Source organism: Anolis carolinensis, chromosome 3 (genome assembly GCF_035594765.1).
Source record: "Anolis carolinensis isolate JA03-04 chromosome 3, rAnoCar3.1.pri, whole genome shotgun sequence".
Lineage (NCBI taxonomy): Eukaryota > Metazoa > Chordata > Lepidosauria > Squamata > Dactyloidae > Anolis > Anolis carolinensis.
Window position 1 is genome coordinate 181,651,916 of NC_085843.1, and position 26,711 is coordinate 181,678,626.

Genomic DNA, 26,711 nt, shown 5'->3' on the forward strand with positions numbered 1-26,711 from the left:
TTATTTATACAGTTTGTTTTTATTTGCAACTTTGCTGCATCTGTTGGATTTTAAATTGGTAGGGTTTATATTAGTATGCTGTTTTATGTAAATGTATATTGTTTTAATGTAAACATATGTTGTTTATGTAAAGGTATACTGTTTTGTCATAGCACTATAGTGTGCTTTTTGTGAGCTGCCCAGAGTCCCTTCAGGGAGATGGTGGTGGGGTAGAAATAAAATTTATTATTATTATTTTCCTAAACACTGGTTTTCTCAGAGAGGTCTTTTGGCACACATGTAAAATGACCTTTTACCCTCAATGACTCAGTATCTTTCCAGCATTTAAATGTTTCCTCCAAGCCTATCCATTTCCCATATACCTTATGCTGTCCTAATAGGGAAAATGTGAGTCAAGGTGAACCATTTTAAATGGTCATTGGCCTATGTACCAAACAATGCAAGGGGGCGGGGGGAGAGGGAGAAACAATCTCCAAACCTCACTGAAATGAATGCTTCCCATGTTTGTGCTGCTTTATCAATGGGCACCTGGTGTAATATTTACATCTTTCCACAATTAACTTCAATAATTTTGGCCCCGCCTATCTGCCAAAGCATTCTGGGCAATATAATATAAAATAAATGCAGTGATTGTTAGACTGCAAATAATGAAGACACTGATAAAACTAATTGCATAAAGCAACCCAGTCACAATAGGAAAACAGCAATTAAAAAGCAATGAACTGAGAGCACTGAAGTAAGAGACATTAATAAGGTTTTACTGAGTAAAGGTTGATGTCGATAAAGCCATGTTTCTTCTTGTTCTAAATAGTCTAAGCAATCTGCAGGAAAGAGATGGTGTTTGGGCAGCATAACCAAAGCACAGGGACCCCCCCCCCCTCCAATTTAATGTATAGGAAGGAGACCTCAATGAAGGCCATCTTCATTTCCCCTGCTTGGCATTTCCCCAGATATGTTGGACTACAACTTCCATAATCCATAACTAGCATAACTATTATCTGGGAAAAGCTAGCACATAAACATGAATTACACAGAAAGAACAACAAACAACCCAATTTTTCACATTGCAGTGAATACATACATGGTCAACTGAATTTGATTCAATTTCCAGATTAAGCCATGATCTTAAGGTTTTCAATTTAAGTCATGATAATATGTATAAGCAGGAAAAACATCAGGTATCACTTAAATTATGACTAACATGGTGCAGTGCTAATGCTAATTGATGATTTCTCTGATCCATAAATATATGACTGCAATCTACAAATATGTAGTCTGTCAAAGAGTGATAGAGGGACCTTGGATTCCAGTTATATCCTGACCTTGTTCTAATGAAATGCCTGTGTTGTCTTTTCTCCCAGCTGCAACTTTATAATTGAATGAGGGTTTGAGGGGGACTATTTTAAGGAGTGTTATAACACTCCTAATAGACTGCATTATGAAATCATGATCTAGTTTACAGCATAGAGAGGAGAAGTTAGATGTTGGCGTGTGACTCTCCATAGATGTCACCATCATTTGTCCTTTAAGCAACACATAATCAGGGTAGAATGCTTCTCAACATGGAGATTTCATTTTTGTGGGCTGTGGAACATCTAAATGGAAAATTTTATGGCATCAACCCTGTGCCTAGTGATTTGGGAACAAACCCCATCAAGCTCAGTGTTATTTACTTCCAAGCAACTGTCTACAGGGTCAGTCAGGCTATATGTATTAAAATACAGTTCACGTGCCAGTTTTCTCAAACTGCCAAATTTGCGACTATCATATTACATAGCTTTTAAATATTTCATTAGCAAAAAACGTTTGACTGTTTCATCTGATGTGTTTTCCACTTGAGTCTCTGTTCCTCTTTCTCCACTGAAAAGATGAATGTTTCTTTCAGGTATCAATAATTAATCCTTTAAAACCAGGGGTACAGTATGATATCTGATCTCAGTGCAACATAATAGGAGCATAACAAATTCAAAGAAGGCTGAAGATAACTTGTTTCTTCAGCAAGAAGCTGCATTGGCTAGGAGTCATTTAACCACTATATTTTTACTACTTTTTATTTCAGTGCTAAATTGTCCTTCCTTCCGTTGCCCCCCTTTTTGCTGGCTTTTGTGCATAAATATTCCATCAACAGACACACACAGAGTTTAGATTAATCCAGGTGAGTTCAATAGACAGCTCACCTGGGCTGATTCCCTGCAGCATCTGTTGTGCTTGAGGATATCCCCCCTCCCTTTCGTGACCTTGATACGGTCAGGGGCAGCTCAGGTTTATGTGTACATACCTGGTGCTTTCAGTGACGTCTTAAAAACAAATTGTCGTGGTGCTATTCAACCTGAGATCTTATGTCTTAGCTTTAGTTTAACTGAAGCTTTCAGTTTCAGGATGAAATCATTCCTGTGCCAAAAGATGCAATCGCGCATTGGCCCTGAATTATTTAGCATTCCGTTTAACTGTGTGCATGTGTTCGAGGAGCAGTAAACATAGCCAGTTACCCTGTAGCTGACTGCAGCTGCTATTCAAAAAGCAAATGCTCTCCTGTCTTCCACTTCTTAAGCTGAGACCTTATGAAAAGGAGGGAGGTCATTATGAAACAGTTGGGAAGAAGCATCATTTAGGCCCATTTGTACATTCTGGAAGGAATGTGAAAATCTCTCTTCAAAGTTTATCTCAGATTTAGTTTATGTGAGTCCCCACGGGGAGAGAGGGTGGGATACAAATAAAGTTTAACATTATTATTATTATTATTATTATTATTATTATTATTATTATTATTATTTTAAAATAATATAGTTAAAACATATTTTAAAAACTTTTTTGAACTATGTCTGGAGACCCCAAGTCAATGTCGCCACTGTCTAAGATGGTTGGGAATTCTTGGAGTCCTAGGACATAGAATAGTTGTTCTAATGAGGAAGGAACCGCAGTGGCGCAATGGGCTAAACCCTTGTGCCGGCTGAACTGCTGACCTGAAAGTTGGGTTGCTGACCTGAAGTTTGCCGGTTTGAATCCATGAAATTGAGTGAGCTCCCATCTGTCAGCTTTAGCTTGCAGGGACATGAGAGAAGCCTCCCAGCAGGATGGTAACACATCCGGGTGTGCCCTGGGCAACGTCTCATAGATGGCCAATTCTCTCATACCAGAAGCAACTTGCAAAATGTTTTCAAGTAACTTCTGACATGATTTAAAAAAGAGAGTTAGTAAGGGGAGTTTGGGTAAATCATTGTATTTTTGGCCTTAATTGCCCACCTGGAAAATTATATTGATCTAACTAACATGAAAGAACCAGTGTGACATAGTAACTTGAGCAATGGGCCATGGTTTTGGAGACTAGAGTTCAAATGCCTTTTCAGCATTGGAAACCCAACGGGTGACCTTGGGCAAGTCACAGTCTTTCAGCTCAGCTTCAGAGAAAGACAAAGGCAAATTTGTCTCTGAAACAATCTTGCCAAGAAAATACCTTGACAGCACTTTCAGATCATCAAAAGTGGGAAATGGCTTGAACAAAAACAACAATAGCAGCAGAAGCAACAAACTTGTACATCATCAAATTGGCCTTGTAAACTTCATTGAATCATTCCCACATAGTAGCCTCCTCTTCTGTTATTAATGCTGAAGAGAGGCAGAGAGCTCCACTGAGTGCATTATCTGTATAGCAAATCCTCCTGGTGATAGGTTTTGTGAAATTTGAAGAACGGTATCACAAATGTGTTCCCAGAAGTAAATCAGTATGGTGCATGTGTATTTGGTGTAAGACTGGGCTTAGACCAAGAAAGATTTGCCTTCAAATCCCTACTCCAACCATGATGTTGACTGCTTGTCTTTAACACGTAAGAGTTATCCTGATCTACCTCATAGAGATATCTTACACAACTATTTGATGGCATTTTGGAGGAAGAAATGGGTTAAATATAATAAATAAAAGGTTTGGTTCTGGTCAGTAAATTTTTAATAATTTATATTTTGTGGGGGTTACACAAGTGTGTATGTTTAATATATTTATATGCACATACACAAATATATTCACATACACGTGTGTATGTGTGTATAAACACACACACATATATATTTAGAGAGAGAGAGAGAGAGAGAGAGAGAGAGAGAGAGAGAGAGAGCACTAGTTTTTCTTATCTTATAAACCACTTTGAACCTTGGTAATGGAATGATAACAGAAAGCCAGATAGCTAAATAAAAATGTGATGAGAATGTCTACCCTATTAGCAGGAACTATTCAGCCCTGGCAGAATCCCAAAATGGGTTTGTATCCATGTAGCTTTCAGCCTTTTCTTCTGATAACTATGCTGTGTTTCTCCACCATTTATAAATGTAAGAGACAACATCACACCAAACAGTAAATGCACCCTCCCACTTCACTCTATTTATATGTTCCTGTCATCAAGCAATTAAAATAAATGAATACTTTACAAAACAACAGGTAAGCAGCCTGCCTGCATAAAGATAGTATTAGCTTAAAATGTACCTGCCGTGCTTCTAAATAAGGCACCAATTAAAACTTCAGTCCAGGTTTCTTGAAATGTTCATTTTTTAGCTCATGAATGAATGAGTGCTACAGGATTATTTAGTTAATTTACTGGGGTGAGGAGAAGGAGCAGGATGGCAGACTTGCACCACTGATAAGAAAGGGAATCAGCTTTTTGGGAAAGCTTAACACATATTTGCAGGCAAGCTGCCAAGAGCAAACTGAAAGGTTCCTGTTTGTACCATCAAATGCTGTCACGCTAGCTGTGTTTTTGAAGGGTATAATCCCCTTCACTATTTTGAGATGTTGTCCTTTCCTCTGAAGCAGAGGTGTTCGCACTCAGCACCCTTTCCAGGCCCCTATGTGTTTCTTGTTTTCCTTTGTCTATTGTCACTGCAGCCTCCTGAGCTTCTGGCTTCCATTAAAGATAGAATAAGAGTCTAGGATATATCCCAGGGCACTCACTAATTTTGCACAAGCACTCTTATCTTGAGAAGGCAAGAATATCCTTGTCAAGAAAACCCTGGTGAGTTATTCACGCAACTAAACCAAACCAAAACAATGACTTCCTTAGAGGACAATTTAAGAACTTCTTCTCTAGAACCATTTAACATAGCATGTCTAGTGGGTGTAGTTTGTGTTCAGGAGAACAAGGCTTCAATAATGTTTTATTTGTGACAATTTATATGCTGTGAGTCTAGAATGCAGGCAATCATTCAAGGCGGATCCAAATTGACCCTCCAGGAAATTAGTTGTTGTTGGGGGTAAGGTGGTAGAGGGAGTCCAGATCCCTGCCTTATTGCGTCTTTCTGGGGTAGGGCTCTCAAGCATTGCTTTAACACAAGTACATGGTCCTCAAACAAGAAGTTGAAGTGAAATCTGGGATGTTCAGGGAGATATAGGTTTAACACACCTCTGAAACTATGAAGAAATAGTGATGGTCAGTTAATACTGAACTTTATGGAGCAATAGTTTGACCCAGTCAAGACAATGTCTCACATTCCTGTCCTCTTACTGCTTGTGGTTCTTGCTTATAATATCCTTTACCTACAAGATGGTATTTGTTTTATGGAGTGAAAGCTGAGGTCACCTATTTGCATAAACGTGCTGTAGAGCACATTCCTATGTGTTTTTATTCAGAGAAACAGCCCATTCAATTTGATGGTGTTTACCTCTTAAGAAATTGTGTATAGAGTCACAATTGCTAGACAGGATTTTATACAAAATTTGAACAACATTTCTCAGACTTATGTGCTTCTTCACTGCAGGCTACCCTGACAACTCAAGGCCCTTCTACACAGGCCCAAAAATGCAGAAGAAACTGGGATAAAAGGGAGTGGGTGGCTAACTGATCTTTGCCGAATATGCATGGTGGATTGCATTAATAGCTGAAATACAAGTGTTTAAAAGGTGCACTTAAACCCCGATTTTGCCCCAAAAATGCACATACTCTCATGACTGCATATCTGTATACCCCTGCACTCAAGTAAAACATGTGACTCCGTGCCTATACGCTGCCGTGGACTGTTCCAGCACATGTCCACATTTAAAAATCCCCAAACAACTGATGGGGACTGTAAACAAATGGAGCCACAGACACACAGGTGGCTAAATGGAAGCACAATTGGAAAGCAATTCCCATGGGAACTCTGTGCAACCATTCCTTTGTTCTGATGTTTATGGAATTAAACAGAGCTTGAATTTATACAGAGGGCGCTAGCATGGGAGGCAAGCAACCCCAAAGGAAAGCAGGGTTCACGAAGGGAAAGTAAAGGCAGCAGGAGGGTTAGGAGAGATAATGAGTGTACAGAGATGGGAAAACCTGAGCTTATGGGTGGAGTTAAAGTTCTAATAGAAATTGTGGTATGGGTTTGGGATGGGGGGAGGGAGGAGGGAAGGGAAAAAGAGTGAACAGAACTATGATATATTAGATAAGTAAGTGGATAATGTAGAATGGAAGGGGGTGGAGAAATGTGGTAATAGATAATGTGTATGTATTAAATGTGCAAATCTACTCAAAATACGAAATATAATATCAATAATGGGTGCACATTCAGATATCCACATTAGTGCTTATGATGTACAGCACATCTTGGAGAATCAATTAAAAAAAAAATTAAAGTAAACTGCCACTGGATGCCCCCTGTTCATCTTGTGGATTTTGAAAATCCATTACAAATGAATGTGTTAGGGTAGCGGGGGAGCATTTCCAGCCCGCATTAACTGATGGCTCCATGTTTGGACTTGTTGTCAGGTACTGCAGTCATTGGCCCCACTTATTCATTCCAAATTATGAGGCTATCTGGAAGTGCCCTCAAAAGGTTTCAGACATAAAACTTGAATTTTTCTGCATCCTAATATCAGCTGTTTTGAATAGCCACTGCGAAGGGAAATGGGAAAATATTATGAGGGGAAAAACAGTTCTTGCTAGCCTTGTATTGGTCCCGTGTGACTGTAATGCATGCCAGTTAAGACAACCATTATACAGACATGTACATAGCAACACTTTTGTTCTCCCTTTTTCCTATACAGTTTCACTACAGCTGTATCCAAGTGCTGGTTTATCACTATCCCACAGTTCCTTCTTTAAGGCATTTCTCTCATGAGGTTCTCTGTCAAAACAAACAGTAACATAGTAGTAACCATTCTGCCTCACAGAACAGATGCCTCCATTACTTAATGTTGGTTAGGTGGCTTTTCGCTACAGTTTAGTGTCTTTGGGGTAACCCATGCTATATAGAAGTGCAAGGCATCACTTGAGGCTTCCGTTGTGACAGGCATATTACCATTTTACAAATGAATACATACCAGGCAAAATCCAGTGGGAACTGTTCTTACCATCCTGTCTAAATGGATGTGTTCTTAGTGCACAAAGTTTCATTTTGTTTGACTGTCACTTATTTCAAGGCACATTCTTCAGGATATCTATTTGGAACTGAAAAGGAGGGCCCTGGTAATATTATTATGAAAACTGTACCCCCCTGCTTTTGCTCCGTACTTTCCTGTTTTCCATATATAGAGGGTTGGAAATGAGTGGAAGAAATGCTACTCTGTGTAGCTCTGCCTCCTTGTATTACCAAAATTTGATAACACTCAGATTCATTTTGGCATATCAGAGGCTTTTCCTTACCTTCAGATGAACCCTGAATTGGCAGAACCTGCCTGATATAGCTCAGGATTGTTTTGAACAGAACTGATGCCTTTAATTAAAATGCATTTATATTTAGATTATGCAAAAGATAACATGGTTTGCCACTGTGAAATCTGCTGCCACAGATGTGATGATGGCTAGGTTTATTGGTTATGACTGAATGGTACATCTGCATTCAGCCTAAGTGTGTCTCTAAGTATGAGTTACTGGGGGAAGATGGCAATAGGGAAAGTTCATATCTCCATGTCCTGCTTTAAGACCGGCTAAAGGAATTAAGACTGAGCAGAGGAACATGGGACTCATAAGCTTGTATGTTCAAAATCTTATTTTCCCACCAGAGGTTAATCTCTAGGAAATTATTCTTGTTTCATAAACAGTCTTCCAAAAATCAGTGGGCTATTTCTTTGTGGGATGTGTCATTTATGAATGTTGGATGCAGGAAGTCTGATTCATCATATCTATATTTGTCTGATAATGAATGCTATACATAATTGAAAAGGAAAAAAAATACTTTTAGCCTTGCAACAGATGTTGATGTGGGGGAGATTTACAGACTTTTGATCCAAATTGTAATTCATTTATCCTGTAGAGCTGAAACATTTCTTAGTCATCAGGAAGGTGATTGTGTGTTTCAGTTTATTTTGAAACAGAAAATGGACAGTTATGCGAAAGTGTGGTAGACTTGCTGGAAAGTGTATTGAATATATATTTCCTGCTATGTTGGATGCCTCTCATTCCTTTTGAAGAGGTGTATGTGAGTGTTCACATACATGAACACATTTAACATAGCATGTGACATTTAGAAGACATGACAGTTGCCTGTCAGGACCCTGGCTGCAGAGCACCAATAACCTTACACAGAGGCCAGTCTCTATCTAATATCTTTATTAAAGAAATATATAAAATCAATAAAAACAAGTGAAGAATATAGTTCAGAAGCAGACCTTTCAAAAGAGGTCAAATATAGTCCAAAAATGTATTGTCCAATATAAGATATTAGAGTTCAAAGTTTTAATCCACTTGACCGAAACACACACTTTGCCAAGCAATAGTGTGGGGAATTAGCAGAGTCCTAGAGTTCAATGAAGCTTGACAACAAGGCTGGAATTAAACTTGATTCTTGGCTAGATTCATAACTGGAAACAAAGGCAAAACATGAGTGTGGAGCAGGGTCCGTGGTAAAACTGCAAGGCTAGGCAAGGCTTGAAAACTTGATCCAAGAAGCAAGGAACTGGGGTACGAAGTCCACACACGATCTCTCTCCTGAAGCTGATCAATTGAACCCGCAAAGAATTCCTCGCGCCAACCACCTATATTGGGTCTTGTTTTCCCGCCAACATAACTCTTTCCCTAGAGAGCGAGAAGCGAAACCCAACTCTGTCCAGATGTGTGACTCCTTAGAATTTCCCAAGGGAAGCAAGCCTAATCAGCTTGATTTCTGGCAGCAATGCGTAAACTCCTCCGTTGAGCTTCTCTGTTTCCCCTTTCTCTGGAATAAGATTCTTTTCTGGGAAACGGGGGGGAGTTCTGCCCAAGGCCTGTTTGGCTGAATTCTTGAGGACAAACATCAACATCCTGCAGGTGAAGAGACTCCGGCTCTTGCTGAACCGGCGAAAACCCCATGTTTTCCTCTTCGTCTGCCACAATAGTACTAGGAACAGGACTACAAGGCCCATGAGTCATCACACTATCCCCGCCCCCAAGGCCCCCCTCAAACAGGGCCCCTCTCCGAGAGTCGCGGGGCCGCGGCTTGGCAGGGTAGGCTTGATGGAAGCGGCGTACTAAGTCGGGGGCATGGACTCTGGAAGCGTCTTCCCAGGAGCGTTCTTCAGGGCCAAAACCCACCCAGTCAATGAGATACTGAAGGCGGCGGCGATGGAAGCGAGAATCCAAAATGTCCTGAACCTCGAACTCCTCCTCTCCGTCCACTAGAACAGGGGTGGGGGGCGGCCGGCTCGCGTTGGGGCGGACACCATCCGCCGGAAGGAGCAGGGAACGGTGGAACACCGGATGAATGCACATGGAGCGCGGAAGTTGGAGTTTGAAAGTCACGGGGTTAAGTTGCGCCACCACTGGGTAGGGACCAATGAAACGGGCATCTAACTTCCGGCAGGGACGGTGGGAGGGCAAAAAGCGAGTGGACAACAGAACCCGATCTCCTACCTTGATCTTGGGGCCCAGCTGGCGATGGCTGTCAGCGTGGCGTTTGTAGTCCTCCTTGGCTTGATCCAGTTGCTAGTGCAAGAGTTCTTGTACTGCTGTGAGTTCCTGTAGCCAGTCCTCCGCTGCAGGGACTTCTGAGGTTTCAATAACAGAAGGAAAGAAACGTGGATGGAAACCGTAGTTTGCAAAGAACGGGGTTTCTTTAGTTGAAGCCTGGACACCATTGTTGTAGGCAAACTCTGACAGAGGTAATAGGGAAGCCCAATTGTTCTGTTGGTAATTTACATAACAACGAAGGTATTGTTCCAAAGTGGCATTGGTGCGCTCAGTTTGCCCATCCGTTTGGGGATGGTGAGCTGAGGATAAACGAGAGTCTATGCCCAATAGTTTTTGTAGTGCTTTCCAGAAACGAGAGGTGAATTGAGATCCACGGTCAGTGACTAAACTCTTGGGCAATCCATGTAGTCGGAAAACATGTTGAAGGAATAAATCTGCAGTCTCTTTGGCCGTGGGAAGACCAACGCAGGGAATGAAATGGGCTAACTTGGTAAAAAGGTCCACCACTACTAGAATCGTGGTGAATCCAAGGGAGGGTGGTAAGTCAGTGATAAAATCCGCGGAAATTATCTCCCATGGGCGAGAAGGAGTGGGAAGGGGATGTAGAAGCCCTGACGGCTTCTCCCTTCGTGTCTTGGAACGCTGACATACAGGACAGGTATTGACATATTTCTCTACATCCTTGCGGATCTTGGGCCACCAGAAATCTCGCAGGATCAAGTGCATGGTTTTAAATAGCCCAAAATGTCCTGCTGGTTTGCTGTCATGACACAAATGAAGTGCTTTTTCTCTGCCGGGACCTGGAGGAATGTAAACATGATTCCTGTAGCATAGTAGCCCGTCCTTAAGTGAGAATGGGAAACGTAGTCCTTGGCAAATCTGTTCTTGAGCCCAGGCATCTGTCTGTTGACTGGCTCTAATTTCTTGAGTGGAAAGGGGTTCCGTGTTAGAGGGAGTTGGTTCAATTGGAGTGGATTTGGTGTTTCCCACTGTGAGTGTGGCAAAGTTTTCGGGATGCAGCAATCGAGATTCTGAGGTCTCTCTGCGTCCTGCAGCATACTCTGGTTTCCGTGATAGAGCATCTGCTTGATTGGTCTGAGCTGGGGTCACATAATGGATCTGGAAGTCAAAACGTTCAAAGAACAAAGCCCAGCGCTGCTGCCTTTGATTTAATTTTCGTGCGGTCCTTAGGTGCTCTAAATTTCGATGATCAGTATGAACTTCAATGGGAAATTTGGCCCCTTCCAACCAATGTCTCCAATTTTCAAAAGCTGCCTTTATGGCCAAAAGTTCCTTCTCCCAAATAGTGTAATTTCTCTCTGGGGCTGTTAGTTGACGGGAGTAATAGGCACAAGGATGAAGATGTTCTCCCACTGGTTGCATGAGTACAGCCCCAATTGCCACATCAGAGGCGTCAGCCTGCACAACAAAAGGGGTTTTAGGATCAGGGTGCTGTAGAATTGGCTGGGTCGTGAATAACTGCTTTAGCTGGTGGAACCCTTTCTCTGCTTGCTCCGTCCAGCGGAAAGGCTGTTTCCCTCGGATGCAGCTGGTGACCAGCGAGCGAAGTCTGGGATGAATTTGCGGTAGTAGTTTGCAAACCCCAAGAAGCGCTGTACTTCCTTCTTGTTGGTTGGCGCCCGCCATTCCAATACTGCTGAAACCTTGGCCGGGTCCATGGAGAGCCCTAGTGGCAAGACGCGGTATCCCAGGAAGTCTACCTCTTGCAGATCAAAGGCGCATTTCTCTAACTTGGGATATAGTCCATGATCCCGCAATCGTTGTAGCACCATTCTGACGTGTTGCTTGTGTTCCGATTGTGATCTAGAAAACACCAAAAAATCGTCCAAATATATGATCAAGAACCGATCTAGATAATCCTGGAAGATATCGTTGACAAAATGCTGGAATGTTACGGGAGCTCCGGATAATCCGTAATTCATGACTAGGGACTCAAATAATCCGAATTTGGTCTGGAAGGCGGTTTTCCATTCGTCCCCTTCTCTTATGCGAACTAGATTGTAAGCCCCGCGGAGATCCAGCTTGGTGTAAAACTTGGCCCCTCGGAGCCAGTGTAATAGGTCCGAGATCAGAGGCAGGGGGTAGCGATTCCGCTTCGTGATATTGTTCAATGCTCTATAGTCCACAACCAAGCGTAGGTCCCCTGACTTCTTTTTCACAAACATCACTGGGGAAGCTGCTGGGGTTTGAGAGGGTCTGATGAACCCCTTGCGGAGGTTTGACTCTATGAACTCCCTGAGAGCTTCTTGCTCTGGTTCGGTCAGGGAGTAGAGGTGTCCTCGCGGAATTGGGGCCCCCTCCACCAGGTCAATGGCACAGTCGTAGGGTCTATGTGGGGGTAGTTTCTCGGCTTCCTTTTCTTTGAAAACATCCCAAAAGTCCGAATATTTCTTGGGCAAGGTGATGATGGGCTCTGCGTCTGTGGCATGGCAGACCTTGGCTACTAGACAATGGTTTTGGCAATATCTTGAGGCGAACTGCAGTTCTCTGTTGGACCAGGAGATGTTTGGGTCGTGGAGTGTCAGCCATGGAATTCCCAAAATCACAGGGAAGTTGGGAACTTCGGTAACGAAGAAAGAAATTTCTTCCATGTGTTCCCTTATCCACATTCTGGTGGGTTCAGTCCATTGGCTTACTGGACCTGTCTTTAGGGGTCGGCCATCTATGGCCTGCACCACCCGGGCATTCTTGAAATCATGATATTGTAATCCCAGAGAGTCGGCATACTCTCTATCGATGAAATTGTTTGTTGCCCCTGAGTCTATCATGGCATGGATCATGACGGGTCCTTTTTTCACCGACCACAGCGTGACCACCAGGAGAAATAGGACCCCGGTTTGCGGCTCTTGAGTGGGGTTTTTGACCGGGTTGGCCAGCCTCTCTACGCCCGGTCGCTGGCTTCCCCCGCCGGCTTTGCTCCAGCCGCCTCGGCCGCCTCTGGATCCGCGGAGGACGCCGCCGCCAGGCGGGCGGCGGGCTTCTTTTTGGCTGGACATTCTCTGGCGAAGTGGCCCCCATTCCCGCAGTACCAACACAGATTCAAACGTTGGCGGCGGGCCTTTTCGGCAACATCTAGTCGGGGGCGCACATTGCCCAACTGCATTGGCTCCTCCTCGCTTCCCATGGGGTTTGGGGCTGGCGGTGGGGATCTCCATACTGGACGTGGCTGAACACTGGCAGAAGCGGGAGGTTTCACTCCGGCTCTTCCACTCTGGCCTCGGAGCCACTGTTTTTTGTTGGCAAGCAGGGCTTCGGCTCGTAAACACTGGTTGATGAGTCTCTCAAGAGTCCCTGGGGGGTCCACCTTAGAGATTTCTTCCTGCATCTCGATGTTGAGGCCCTCACGAAACTGTCCTCTAAGGGCTATATCGTTCCAGCCGGTGCTCTGAGCCAGCACCCGGAACTCGGCTATGTACCGGGACAATGGCCTGTCCCCTTGGAAGAGACGCCGGAGTTTATGGCTGGCCGCCTCCTCGTCGTCCTCGATCCCCCAGGTCTTTCTAAGGTGGTTCAAGAAATTTTGCGTGGTGCTTAGATGCGTGGAACCTGCGTCATATAGCGCCGTCACCCAAGTGGCCGCAGGCCCATCTAGGAGACTGTAGATCCACGCCACTTTGACATCTTCTTGGGGAAACTCGGCTTGGCGGGCTTCTAAGTACGCCTGGCACTGGCGACGGAAAACATGAACCTTGGAGGCTTCTCCAGAAAACTTGGTTGGTAGCGCTAGGGCAGGGAGACGGGCTCCGCGTTCCTTCAAGCCCCGTATTTCTCCCTCCTGCGTTCGGAGTGTGTCTCGGATCCTATTGAATTCTTCCTGGGAAATGGTGTAACTGGGTGGTTGAGCTTCCGCTCCGGTTCCTGTAGACATTGTGGCCTTAGGTTGTTTGGTGCTTAAGGCGGCGGAGTCAAACTGTCAGGACCCTGGCTGCAGAGCACCAATAACCTTACACAGAGGCCAGTCTCTATCTAATATCTTTATTAAAGAAATATATAAAATCAATGAAAACAAGTGAAGAATATAGTTCAGAAGCAGACCTTTCAAAAGAGGTCAAATATAGTCCAAAAATGTATTGTCCAATATAAGATATTAGAGTTCAAAGTTTTAATCCACTTGACCGAAACACACACTTTGCCAAGCAATAGTGTGGGGAATTAGCAGAGTCCTAGAGTTCAATGAAGCTTGACAACAAGGCTGGAATTAAACTTGATTCTTGGCTAGATTCATAACTGGAAACAAAGGCAAAACATGAGCGTGGAGCAGGGTCCGTGGTAAAACTGCAAGGCTAGGCAAGGCTTGAAAACTTGATCCAAGAAGCAAGGAACTGGGGTACGAAGTCCACACACGATCTCTCTCCTGAAGCTGATCAATTGAACCCGCAAAGAATTCCTCGCGCCAACCACCTATATTGGGTCTCGTTTTCCCGCCAGCAGAACTCTTTCCCTAGAGAACGAGAAGCGAAACCCAACTCTGTCCAGATGTGTGACTCCTTAGAATTTCCCAAGGGAAGCAAGCCTAATCAGCTTGATTTCTGGCAGCAATGCGTAAACTCCTCCGTTGAGCTTCTCTGTTTCCCCTTTCTCTGGAATAAGATTCTTTTCTGGGAAACGGAGGGGAGTTCTGCCCAAGGCCTGTTTGGCTGAATTCTTGAGGACAAACATCAACATCCTGCAGGTGAAGAGACTCCGGCTCTTGCTGAACCGGCGAAAACCCCATGTTTTCCTCTTCGTCTGCCACAATAGTACTAGGAACAGGACTACAAGGCCCATGAGTCATCACATTGCCACACTCTCCATACTTGTAAATGAAGTGGCTTAGATAACTCCTCCTTCTACATCTCTTTAACCTATTCTCAAGAGTGTAGTTAGAGTTAGAGCATCAAATGCCACTAGCAGTGATGGTATGTGACAATGTAGCATCATTTCATGGCTACTGTGCTGAAGAAAAGATGGCTGCCTCCACACATTGACTCATGAAATATTCACAAACATTTCACTCCCTCCCCGAGGATCAAAAAAAAGAAAAGAAAAGAAAGAACCCAAAACATTGAAAGAGAAGGGAAGTTTGTTGATTTGACTAATAATAATAATAATAACTTTATTTTTTATACCCCGCCTCTATCTCCCCAAAGGGGACTCAGGGCGGCTTACATGGGGCCAAGCCCGAATAAAAACAATAGACAAGAGACATGCACAATTATAAAAATTTAAACATTAGCCAATAAAAACAAATGACAAGTACTAAAAAAAACATGGATTAAAACAGATAGGTTGTAAAATTAGGCTGGGTAAGGTGCACCATATAAATATTGTAAACACAAGGTGACTGATAAAGTGCTGCAAATTCTTGGAAGCACAAATTGGGATGGGAATAGATCCTGTGTCTATATCAAGTTGACAAAGGTAAAAAGTGCAAACCGGTACATGAATGGTCACAGATACAGGATTGATTATGGGGATGAGCAATCTTTATCCAAAGGCCTGAGTGAAGACCCAGGTTTTCAAGCTCTTTCTGAATGCTACCAGGGTGGGGGTTTGCCTGATTTCCCTGGGGAGCGAGTTCCAGAGCCGGGGGGGCCACCACGGAGAAGGCCCTCTCCCTCGTCCCCACCAACCGCGCTTGTGACAGAGGTGGGAGCGAGAGGAGGGCCTCCCCTGACGAATGAAGAGATCGTGCAGGTTCGTAGGGGGAAAGGTGATCACAAAGGTAGGAGGGTCCCAAACCGTTCAGGGCTTTGTAGGTGATCACCTGCACTTTGAATTGGGTCCGGAAGGTGAACAGCAGCCAATGGAGCTCCTTAAGTAGGAGGGTTGACCGCTCCCTATAATTAGTTCCAGTTAGAAGCAAGGCTGACGAATGTTGGACTAGTTGGAGTTTCCGGGCCGTCTTCAAGGGAAGCCCCACGTAGAGCGCATTACAATAGTCCAATCTAGAGGTAACTAAGGCATGGACCACCATGGCCAGATCAGACTTCACGAGGTAAGGTTGCAGTTGGCGCACAAGCTTTAACTGTGCAAAGTCCCTCCTGGCCACCACCGACACCTGAGCATCAAGCATCAGCGCTGAGTCCAGGAGGACCCCCCAACTGTGGATCTGCGCCTTCAGGGGGAGTGCGACCCCGTCAAGCACAGGTTGCTACCCAATACCCCGATCAGACATACGACTGACCTGGAGGACCTCTGTCTTGTTGGGATTAAGCTTCAGCTTATTCGCCCTCATCCAGCCCATCACAGCCGCCAAGCACTGGTCCAGTATCAGAGGGGCTTCCTTGGAGTTCGGTGGAAACTAAAACAAATATTTGACACTGCTCTAATGGAGATGTACGTTTTTATTTTGCAGGGACACATCAATGTCTGTTTCATGAAATAGGACATCAAGTGGTAGGTTGTCTAGGTTCAACATATGTGAAGAAATGGTGCAGAAAAAGTGAGAGATGGAAAACCAGGGGTAAACAGCAGAGTAAGTCAGGCCCCTTCTACACAGCTGTATAAAATCCAGATTATCTGTTTTGAACTGGATTATATGGCAGTATAGAGTGCCCTTCCAGACAGGGCTCATATCCCAGGTTCTGTCGGATTTTTCCCTGAGGCGTCCAAAAACGCCTCAGGTAAAAGCAAAGTAATTCGAGACAAAGCAGGCAAACCCTGCTTTGTCCCAAAGTACTTTGATACTCCATTAGACCCATGCCTTCCTGAAAGGCCCAGGTCTAAAGGAGTATGAGCCCTGTGGGGACAGGCTACTGGGATACTTCTGCAGTCTGAGTAGTCTATCCCCACAGCCCAATTTGCTTATTTGGGCTCTATGAGTCCAGAGAAGCAAAGAGGACACCCGGAACACCCCCCCCCCCCGAAGCCTTAAAAATAAAGGAAAATGTGCCAGGAGGTGTGTGTGTGTGGGGGGGGGGGGGGAATCGCTCCTCCTCCCGCCTTTTGGCACATCATTGGTATGTTCCAGGAAGCTTGCAGAGAGTCTTAATGACAACCCAGTAAGTTTTCTTTTATTTTTAAGGCTTTTTGGGGTGGGGGTGGGGTGGCCCTGTGCTGGCACAGAATTTACTTTGCTGGCATGGGAACAACCCCCCAGGAAAGCCTGTTTCTTTTGGGCATCTGTGGGGACAGCAACATGGGTGAAAATGGGTTACTTTATTTTAACCCAAAATGGGTTACTTTAACCCATTTTCGCCTGCAATAAATTGCTGTCTGGAAGTGCTCTAAGATAATCCAATTGAAATCACATAATGTGGATTTTCTGGTTTGATAACCTGGATTATCTGGCAGTGTCGAAGGGACATTAGATTCATATTATGTAGGAGGATTATTAAGAGTTATCAAGAAACAAGGTGTCTGAATGATGAAGTAGCTATGAAAGCACAGATATGATGGAACCATGCATGTTGAGTAATGTAGCAGAAAGAAGGAAAGAAGAGTAAAGAAGAAAGTAGGAATGGGGCAAAAATCTCTCAACAGTACAGTAGGAATAGATGTTAGTAAGGTGAAGCAACTAAAGCAAAGGAGGCTTGCAGGACAAGTAACTCTGGCTCAAGGAACCAAGGTGATGTAGGACTGTAAGGAAACCAAACTAGTAGTTGTGGCTTTAACTGTACCAGTATTTTCTGATTATTCTAAGGAGGTCATGAATGATAAAAAGAAGCAATGGGAAGAGGTGGCAGTTGGATTTTACTGATTAGTTTGAATTAAGCATCTGATCCTTTGATTACAGTGTTCTGGCACTCTTTTCAAACATCTGTGTTTATTGTGATTTAGACACATTGGACTGGAATGTAGGAGCATGGCATCTTTGTATTAGCAGTAGCAGTATGGGTGAGGCCAGCAATGAGTCAGTCAACAAACCACTGCTAAAATGGTCCTCTTTGATTTTCTGCTTCTTACCTCCCTGTAGTGACTCAGTAAGGACCACTGCATACAGACAGGGAGGAGTTCCTTGGATTAATCACACAGCTCTTTTTAAAACTGTGGCTCCTTGGCAGCCCGGCAGCCTGCTGGAAGATTGGCAGTTCTGTATTTCATATCTCTTTGGTGGTTTAAATGTCATAAATGCACCAATGGAAACTCCTTGGAAATCTATTCTAGAAACAGGGAATTAAAATGATACATGACTAATATTAACATTCACTGTGTGTTCCTCTTAGATTAATTTTGTCCGTGTTCTGATTCTGCACTGAGGTTTGTTTATAAGACCATAAACATATGCGACTAAATGAATCACAGATATCTCAAACACCAGCTACATTGTCCATGTGACTTGAGAAATAACTTGGCATCAAGTGTCAAAAATACTTGACAGACTTGGAAAAATACCAAGTGTACAGAACATAGGAAAGAAAAAAAATAAGTCTATTCTAATAGCTATTGAACATTGTTTTTTTAATAAAAGGGATCAATAGATATTGCTCATCATTCCATCCATATTTGCCTTAAGACTCATCCACAGCTGCACCATTATGCTGCAGTGTGTGATTGGAATTAATTGGCCCGAATAATTTAGCTGCCTTAGGTAACACTTCAGTTATACCACTTCAGATTACTAATTCCAAATTTTTAATAGTTTTCCTGCACCATAAAGACACACTTTTCTTCCTTCATCTCTCTCCTACCCATTCCATGGTGCCAGTTGAAGCAAACTGTACTGAAATCTGCATTCTAAAATATGGTGATGGTATTGGAAGGTTAGCCCTCCCCCCTTCTTTGTTAAGTATATATAGAAGATGATGAGCATAAATCTTACTAGGATAAAGGTAAAGGTTTTCCCTGACATTAAGTCTAGTCGTGTCCGACTCTGGGGGTTGGTGCTCATCTCCATTTCTAAGCCAAAGAGCCGGCACTGTCCATAGATGCCTCTAAGGTCATGTGGCCAGCGTGACTGCATGAAGCACCAAACTGCTAGGTTGGCAGAAGGTGGGGCTAATGGCAGGAACTCACTCCACTCCCTGGATTCAAATCGCTGACCTTTCTGTCAGCAAGTACAGCAGCTCAGCGGTTTAATCTGCTGTGCCACTAGGAACTCTCTTACTAGGATAAGGGAACACAAATCATTTATTGTGGAATTTGGTGGGGGGCTTGCTGTCCAACAGTTTGCCATTTAGCAAGAATGTTCTTCCATGAGTAACCACTAGAAAGTAGGTCGTTCTCCCATTTGGCAAAATGATTTTCCCACTCACCATATGTTGTGCACTGTATTTATCTGGTAATCTCTTGCTGCCAACCAGTGACATTCTGTTTCTCTCTTTCTATTTCATAGGAGGTCCAGAAGATAAGCGTCCCTGCAGAAACCCAAGCAGATGGGGACTTGAAACCCACAGATGAAAAAGAGGAAGTAGTGGCAGCAGAAGTGGGCTGGATGACCTCTGTTAAAGACTGGGCAGGGGTGATGATTTCAGCCCAGACCTTAACTGGCAGAGTCCTTGTGAGTTTTCTCATGTTTATTCCATTCTAATTTTTTTTCTCCCCACAGATGGATTCAGATCTCTCACTGATATTAACATTAATATGGACAATGTGCTGAGCTCCACCTAGGCAAACATTTATCTTTTTAGCAGCTATCTGCTAAAAAGCTATCACATTCAGGAGGTGATTTCCTGAGGACATCCTCAGAAAGGTTGGAGCTTTCAAAAATAAGTTATAGCTTGGTCTTTACCACCATTAGGTGAGAGCATGTGGTTGTACAAATCCTCTTTTGAGAGTATATTTACTTGGGAACTGAGATAGGAGGCTTTTCCAAGTAACTATGGTTAGGATCAAGGTGTCTGTCCCTTACTAAAAATTTAGCATTCTTATAATTAGACGCTTGTTTCTTCTAATTTCTGCACTGCATATTAAAATAGGACAGATGCTTTCCAATTCCCAGGACGGAACCTTGTGGCACTCTACTCGTCACTTCTTTCCAGGATGAAGAGGAAGCACTCTTTGGGTTCGTTTACTTAACCAATTACAGATCCACCTAACTGTAATTTTGCTTGATTGAATATGGGCTAGGCAAAAACTACAGTTAGGTGGATCTGTAATTGGCACCCAGAGGGTGCATACCAATGCATCTTCTTCATCCTGGAAAGAAGTGACGAGTGGAGTGCCGCAAGGTTCTGTCCTGGGCTTGGTTCTGTTTAACATCTTTATTATTGACTTAGATGAAGGGCCAGAAGGCATGATGAAACAAGAAGGCAAGTTTGCAGATGACACCAAACTGGGAGGGATAGCTAATACTCCAGAAGTTAGGAACAGAATCCAAAATGATCTTAACAGATTAGAGAGATGCGCCAAAAGTAACAAAATCAAGTTCAACAGGGACAAATGCAAGATACTCTACTTGGGCAGAAAAAATGAAATGCAAAGATACAGTTTTGGCGACACCTGGCTCGACAACAGTACGTGTGAAAAGGATCTTGGAGTCCTTGTGGACAACAAGTTAAACGTGAGCCTACAATGTGATGCGGCAGCTAAAAAAGCCAATGGGATTTAGGCCTGCATAAATAGGAGTATAGTGTCTAGATCCAGGGAAGCTATGCTACCCCTCTATTCTGCCTTGGTCAGACCACACCTGGAATACTGTGTCCAATTCTGGGCACCACAACTGAAGGGAGATGTTTAAGCAGAGGCTGGATGGCCATTTGTCGGGTGCTTTGAATGTCATTTTCCTGCTTCTTGGCAAGGGGTTGGACTGGATGGACCGTGAGGTTTCTTCCAACTCTATCATTCTATGGTCCTAGTTGCAGAGAAATGTATTTTTCTAAGGATGAAAAGTTAATTTCAGGGAAGATAAGATATTCAGTATCATTTTAGGCCAGAGAACCATCTCATTCAAACACAACAGTTCCTAATTTTATTTTTTGCTTTGATGCCTCATAGTTAATTGTCTGTAAAGAATCTGGGTTTTGCCTATTTTCGTAAAACCAATTTTGTTCATTTTGAAAATGTATTACAGGTTTACAGTACAGGCAGTCCCCAAGTTACAAACAAGATAGGTTCTGTAGGTTTGACCTTAGGTTGATTTGTTTGTAAGTCAGAACAGGTACATTTTTTCAGTGTAACTCTAGCCAAAGATATTAAATTTTTTAACTTTAGATAGCATAGGGAAGGGTTAACGTCACTGTTTTGCTGTCTGTGCCCCTGTTCAGAAGATTTCACCTCACTTTCTGTCCATGTGATAAATGGATTTTGTAAAAAAAATGGCTTGCTGTAGAAACAAGGATTGGTGATAAAGCTTCGGTGGAGTTACCTTTTCCTCATGATGACTCTTTTCAGGAGTGAATTTCCCTTCAGAGGGGCAGGTTTCTCTCGCTTCCTGTTGTTTCACCCCTGTTTTTCAGTCTGAGTCATTTGTAAGTAGGGTGTTTGTAACTCAAGGACTGGCTGTATAACCATAAGTAATGTACAAAACTAGTTTTACAAAAGGCCAGGAAGCCCTTGCTGAAATGTAGGTTCTACATTACTTGAGTACAGAATAACACATTGCCAAGATGGGTGCTGATAAACTGGAAATAACCTGCATTAGAATAATAAACATTGGAAACAAAGAGCAGTGTTTCATAAACCATCTAATGCTGCTATCATTGTCATGAAAAGGCAACAAAGATCTGTTTAAAAAGAGTTTTAATCTCATCTTGAAAGAAATTTGGACATGACAAATCGAGTTTTGATCTTTCTTTTCTTAATTGAATTAATGTAGCCAATGTGCATAGTCTATCTTCTGCCTTTTCGATTTTTTTAAATGGAAGTAGACATACTGCTGTACATTAGCTGTTAGAGGAAAAGTGAGAATAGTGTCACATGTAAAGTAAATATTATATATATATTTGCTTCTTTGTTATTCAAGGGAATTGAAAATCAGGAGTAACAACATTCATTTTTCCACATAATTTCTAATTTGGCTTCATTTAATATTTTAATTTACTTATCATATGAGAGCCCTTATTGAAAGTTTAATTGACATTTATGTTTCTTGGTTTTAATAAAACTTAAAGCACAAAATTCAACTTAATGCAAACAGAGTACAAACACTTGCTACTAAAGTTGTGCTGGGTCACACCTTTGTGTAAGCAGTTGTGTAAAATAGCTGCATAGCAGTAGCACAACCATATGTTGCACAAGCAGTTGGAATAATTCTAAAAAAGCAGAAATGCTCTCACAAATGACCTTGTACCAATACGGTAGCATAACCAGATACAAACCAGGAAAAACCTAAAAGCAAAATGAAGCTCCATCTATTTCTTCTTTATTAGCATAGATTAACTGCCCATAACAATATATTGATTTTCCCCACACATTTGATAATACAGTCTGCCTATAGGTAACACTCTAAATCCAGTTTGGCGATTCTGCAGGCATTTCTGGCAATGATTGTCGATCTTGCTAAGTAAAGTTCTAGCTGAAATGAAGGGCATCATTTTTGAAAATCTTTTAAAGGTATTCAGCCTCTGGTTCTTAGTGAATTAGCACAGTGTATTTCTCAAAGGTCTGATCATTTCCTGCCTCCTGAGCCAGCTGCAGAAAATTCTGTTTTTATTGAGTGAGATTATGGTTTTTTGTAGGTCAGTTGCAGATCAAAATTAGATCAGCCACAGTGACACATGGAGAAATTACAGTACCTTTTCATATTGTACAATTTGAATTGAATCAATCTTCTATATTCATTATTAAATAACCTTTAGGAAGTGGTTCACTGAACACTTGTGTTCTGGGGGAAGAAAAAATAGTAATTGATTTTTTAAAATTTTGAGTACTCACACAAATAAACCTGTTGTGTAACTGTTGCTTAGATTTATTTGCTAAGCAGAGAATAAAAGGATAGCAGTATGTGGTGTGAAGACGTAGCAGAAATAGGACTGTAGCAGAAATAGGACTGTATTAATCTTATCTTCCTAGTTGTCCTTCTGCAAATTCATATATGACCAAGTATTTACTTGGAAGGAACCATAATAAAAGTGACCATAGCTATAAAGCAGAGTGCAAAGTTCTTAACATGCAGTTTGCAGGTTCACTCCTTGACAGCTCCCTAAACCAGGCAAAGACTGGTATATTCCCCTTCGTGATATCATCAAGATCTATTTCAATTAGAGTAGACCATATTTGTTCACTACATGGTGTGTATCATTTAATGGGGTGCCATGCATTCACATGACTCATAGAAGAAGAACAAGTATGGATAAGCATGTGTTAAAAGGTGTGTTTCTCCAGTCATCTCTTCCTCAGTACAGTAGGATGTGCAAATGAAATGGAGGTTCACAGTTTGATGGATGAAATGGAGGTTTACAGTTTGATGATGGGCACCCATCACTATGACCATAGGGAAGCTTGGAGGGGCACTCCTACACCACTGCCCACCCTTCCAAAATGTTAAACCTTTTTTGCTCCTCTAAATATGTCCTTGTAGATAGCACGATGAGCAATTTCTCCTTGTTTGGGGCCTGCTTCCAACTATCAGGGCCTTCTTTTCAACAGGAAGCGACTTAGAAAAAACTTCTAAATCACTTTCTGGGGGAAAAGGTTCTTCTTAAATCTAAAACATTTTGGGTCCTGTGGGTTCTGGGGGCACAAAAATAGCCCTGTGGCTGCATGGGATCTATGGACTACAGTTTCCCCACCTCCGACTAATCTCAGACTAATTGCTTCTTAGGATCTCATCAGACAGAGGTCCTGAAGCTGGGGAACAGTGAGGGCATTTTTTGGGCAAATCTAGTGGTCAGTGGGGAAAATTGTCACCACACATTCAAAGCACCCCCAACAGGTGGCCAGCCAGCATCTTTTTAAAAGCCTCCAAAGAAGGAGCCTCTATTGCATTCTGGGGTAGAGAGTTCCACTGCCAAACAGCTCTCACAGTTAGGAAGTTCTTCCTAATGTTCAGGTGGAATCTCCTTTCCTGTAATTTGAAACCGTTGTTTTGCATCCTAGTCTCTAGGGCAGCAGAAAATAAGCGTGCTCCCTTCTCCCTATGATTTCCCCTCACATATTTATATATGGCCATCATGTCTCCTCTTAGCCTTTTCTTCTGCAGGCTAAACATACATTTTTCAAATGAAATTGGTAAACATTAATAGAATGGGACCTTCTAGGGTTAGGCCCTACAGAGACATAGGTAATCAAAATTGACAGCTACAAGTATTCTTGAATACTTCAAATGTAAAATAGGAGATAACAATGCAAGAGATTGTATGAAAATTTGGAATAAACATCATAGATTAGTTGCTAACTTAAGAAAATTGTCCTTCTCTTAATAATTCTAAAAATCCCATCACTGAAATTTCTTCCTAGATGTTTTATGCCCCAATTATATCATTTCACTTGTAAACATGTTCTGATGCATTGAGGATCTACCATTCTTCCGTTTTCATGTCCGAATTTGGTACAGAGTACTGGACATACATGATTTAGCAGTTTTCTTTACGAATTACTAGAAGACATGAATGGACATGCATATTTGTTGTGTATGAGCAAAAAAACTTTGTGGGCAAAGTTATAATGTAGATACTTTTGTGCTTATGTGCATATGAAACTTAAAAGGAGAAAAATGATACAAACTGAAAATGGGTGCAAATTGTGTACACACCATTTCCAAAATTATTTCACTTTCTAAGATGTAAGATACGCAGAGCAGGGCATGGGGGGAAACCAGGACATGGAACAATGGTGAAATAAAAAGGGGATATCCGTTTCTTTCTTATTTCTTTTATTTTCACATTACAAAAATTAGAAAGCTTGTTAGCAACTAAAAGTGTGAAAATTATTTAAGACGTGACATCCTTTGCCTGGGCAACTGTCAAAACCGGGAACAGTTTGTGAAAGCTAATTCAGTTCTAAAGCATTTCCAAATAAAGCTGTTGAAAGAAAACATTTGAGATACTTTTCATAATGTGATGCCCAGAACCAATATATTCAGGTTTTTTTGTACATCATTTGCAGTATAATTATTTTAATTTTTCATTGGGTTGTATTTTGTAGTATTTTTTTCAGTGAGCAATGTCTAAAGCAAATTCTTAATCTTTGTTCTGTTTCACAGAGACTGAAAAAAAGAGCCTATAACCTGTAAAGTTTTTGCTAGAACCAACTGTGTTAATTTGATATTCTGGCCCCACCTGGAAAAGAAGCCATGTCTATGCAGGACACTGACAGTTGTTAATTCTTTAATAATGCTCCGAAACACAGAAGAAAATAATGGAGAATATGACCTCCTTGGACAGTAGCTTCTATAACTCTCCAGTTAGCTCCCCTTTAATATGTAATCTGGAGGTGGATGGGTAGGAGGCAGGCTAGTATTTATTTAATAGATTTTTATAGTGATTAAATCAGGGTAGCATATAAAACACCCAGCATACGTTAAATTCAATAGGCAATAATGAAGGACAACAACGGCTCTACATTCATTCAGAGTCTGACTTAAATGCCATAGCCTCCATATAATACTGGCAACAGAACTCAGACATCAACAACAATTTATTGATTAGCCAGTTGGCCTTATCAAGAACAGACAGTACAAACACAACATACAACATGCATCTAGGACAGAACTCAGAGAAAAATACTGTTTTGGTCTACAGAAATATCTTATCAGGCATGACCACAGCAAGTCATCCTCTGTCTGTCTGTCTATCTATCTGTCTGTCTGTCTGTCTGTCTGTCTGTCTGTCTGTCTATCTATCATCTTCAATATTAGGTAACCTGTTAAAAGGACCTGAAAAATAAATTAAATCCTTAAGTCTGTGAAGAATTACTCAGCTTTTTGGCTCATAACTACAATTGGAAGCCAATGTCTATGTAAAACTAGTTTTAAAAACACACCTGGCATTGAATGCAGTATATTTATATTGCATGCCTTCTTCCTTCTTGTGGAATGAAGCTTTGAAACACACTATAATTTTTACACCATACAGGAACTCAAAAGACTGAAGAATTATTATGTAGGGGAAAGGAAAGTATAGCTATGCACCTGGCTCCTTTAGGAAGCCCAGGCCTGTAGTTACTTCGTCAACCTGCATAGCTAGGCATGGGTTGTGAAGTGTAGTGGAAGAGATATCTCTCTTGCTGAAGCAAGCAGGCAAACAAATTAGTTCTGTTCATTTTTCTAAGCCAGGATGCTACATCAGTCACAAAATACGTCTAAGACAGATTTTTTTAAAGGTGAAATGTCTCCAAGTGATATTTGGATACATTAAGGCAAGGATCCTCAAACCTTTTAAGTGGTTCACGGTCCCTCATACTGTTGGGGGGCCAGACTATGATGAAATAGTCCAAAATTAGGATTGTTGTTATTGTGTGCCTTCAAATCATTTCAGACTTAGGTCAACCCTAAGTCTAAAGTTTAGGACAGGGGCCAGGTAAATGAACTTGGAGGGCTGCATCCAGCCCACGGGCATTAGTTTGCGGACCCCTGCATTAAGGAAACCAAATAATGTATGGTTGTTCTGGTTAGGCTCAGATTCTGCAAACTAGCTTGCCAAGTCTTTAGAATTACTGACCTAGCACAGCTGGTAGGAAACAATGTAAGCCAGAGGTCAGCAGCAAGGAGCAGATCTCTGACAAAGTAACTTGCAGAATTCTGGTCACAGAGGATTCTTCAGGGCAGAGGATATTGCAAGAACAACCTCCTCCAACCTGGCACACACTGGACAGACTAGAATCCCCATATTATAGTCTTAATCAGAATGACCATATTGGCAAGGATATTTGGAGCTGATAGGAGTTATAGCCAAAGATGGTAAGGAAATTTTCATTTTGCATTTTTCCATAGTAATTTATCCTAGCCACGATCTGTGAGATGGTTAGTGAAAATGTGTATATTTTTCCATTTTCTGTCTTTCGTAGGAAATTGCAAGTGGTAGATTCCTGCCTTTGATATTCCAT

General features: G+C 42.1%; 1 protein-coding gene across 29 annotated transcripts in view; it reads left to right on the top strand.

Annotated features, from left to right (window-relative positions):
- kcnma1 (potassium calcium-activated channel subfamily M alpha 1) overlaps nucleotides 1-26,711 on the top strand; it is a 657,167-nt gene that overhangs the window by 172,169 nt on the left and 458,287 nt on the right. For all 29 annotated transcript variants that reach the window (XM_062977442.1, XM_062977440.1, XM_062977441.1 and 26 more), the window contains exon 2: nucleotides 19,123-19,287. In XM_062977442.1, coding sequence (XP_062833512.1) covers nucleotides 19,123-19,287 — 165 coding nt within the window. The remainder of the gene's footprint in view (nucleotides 1-19,122; nucleotides 19,288-26,711) is intronic.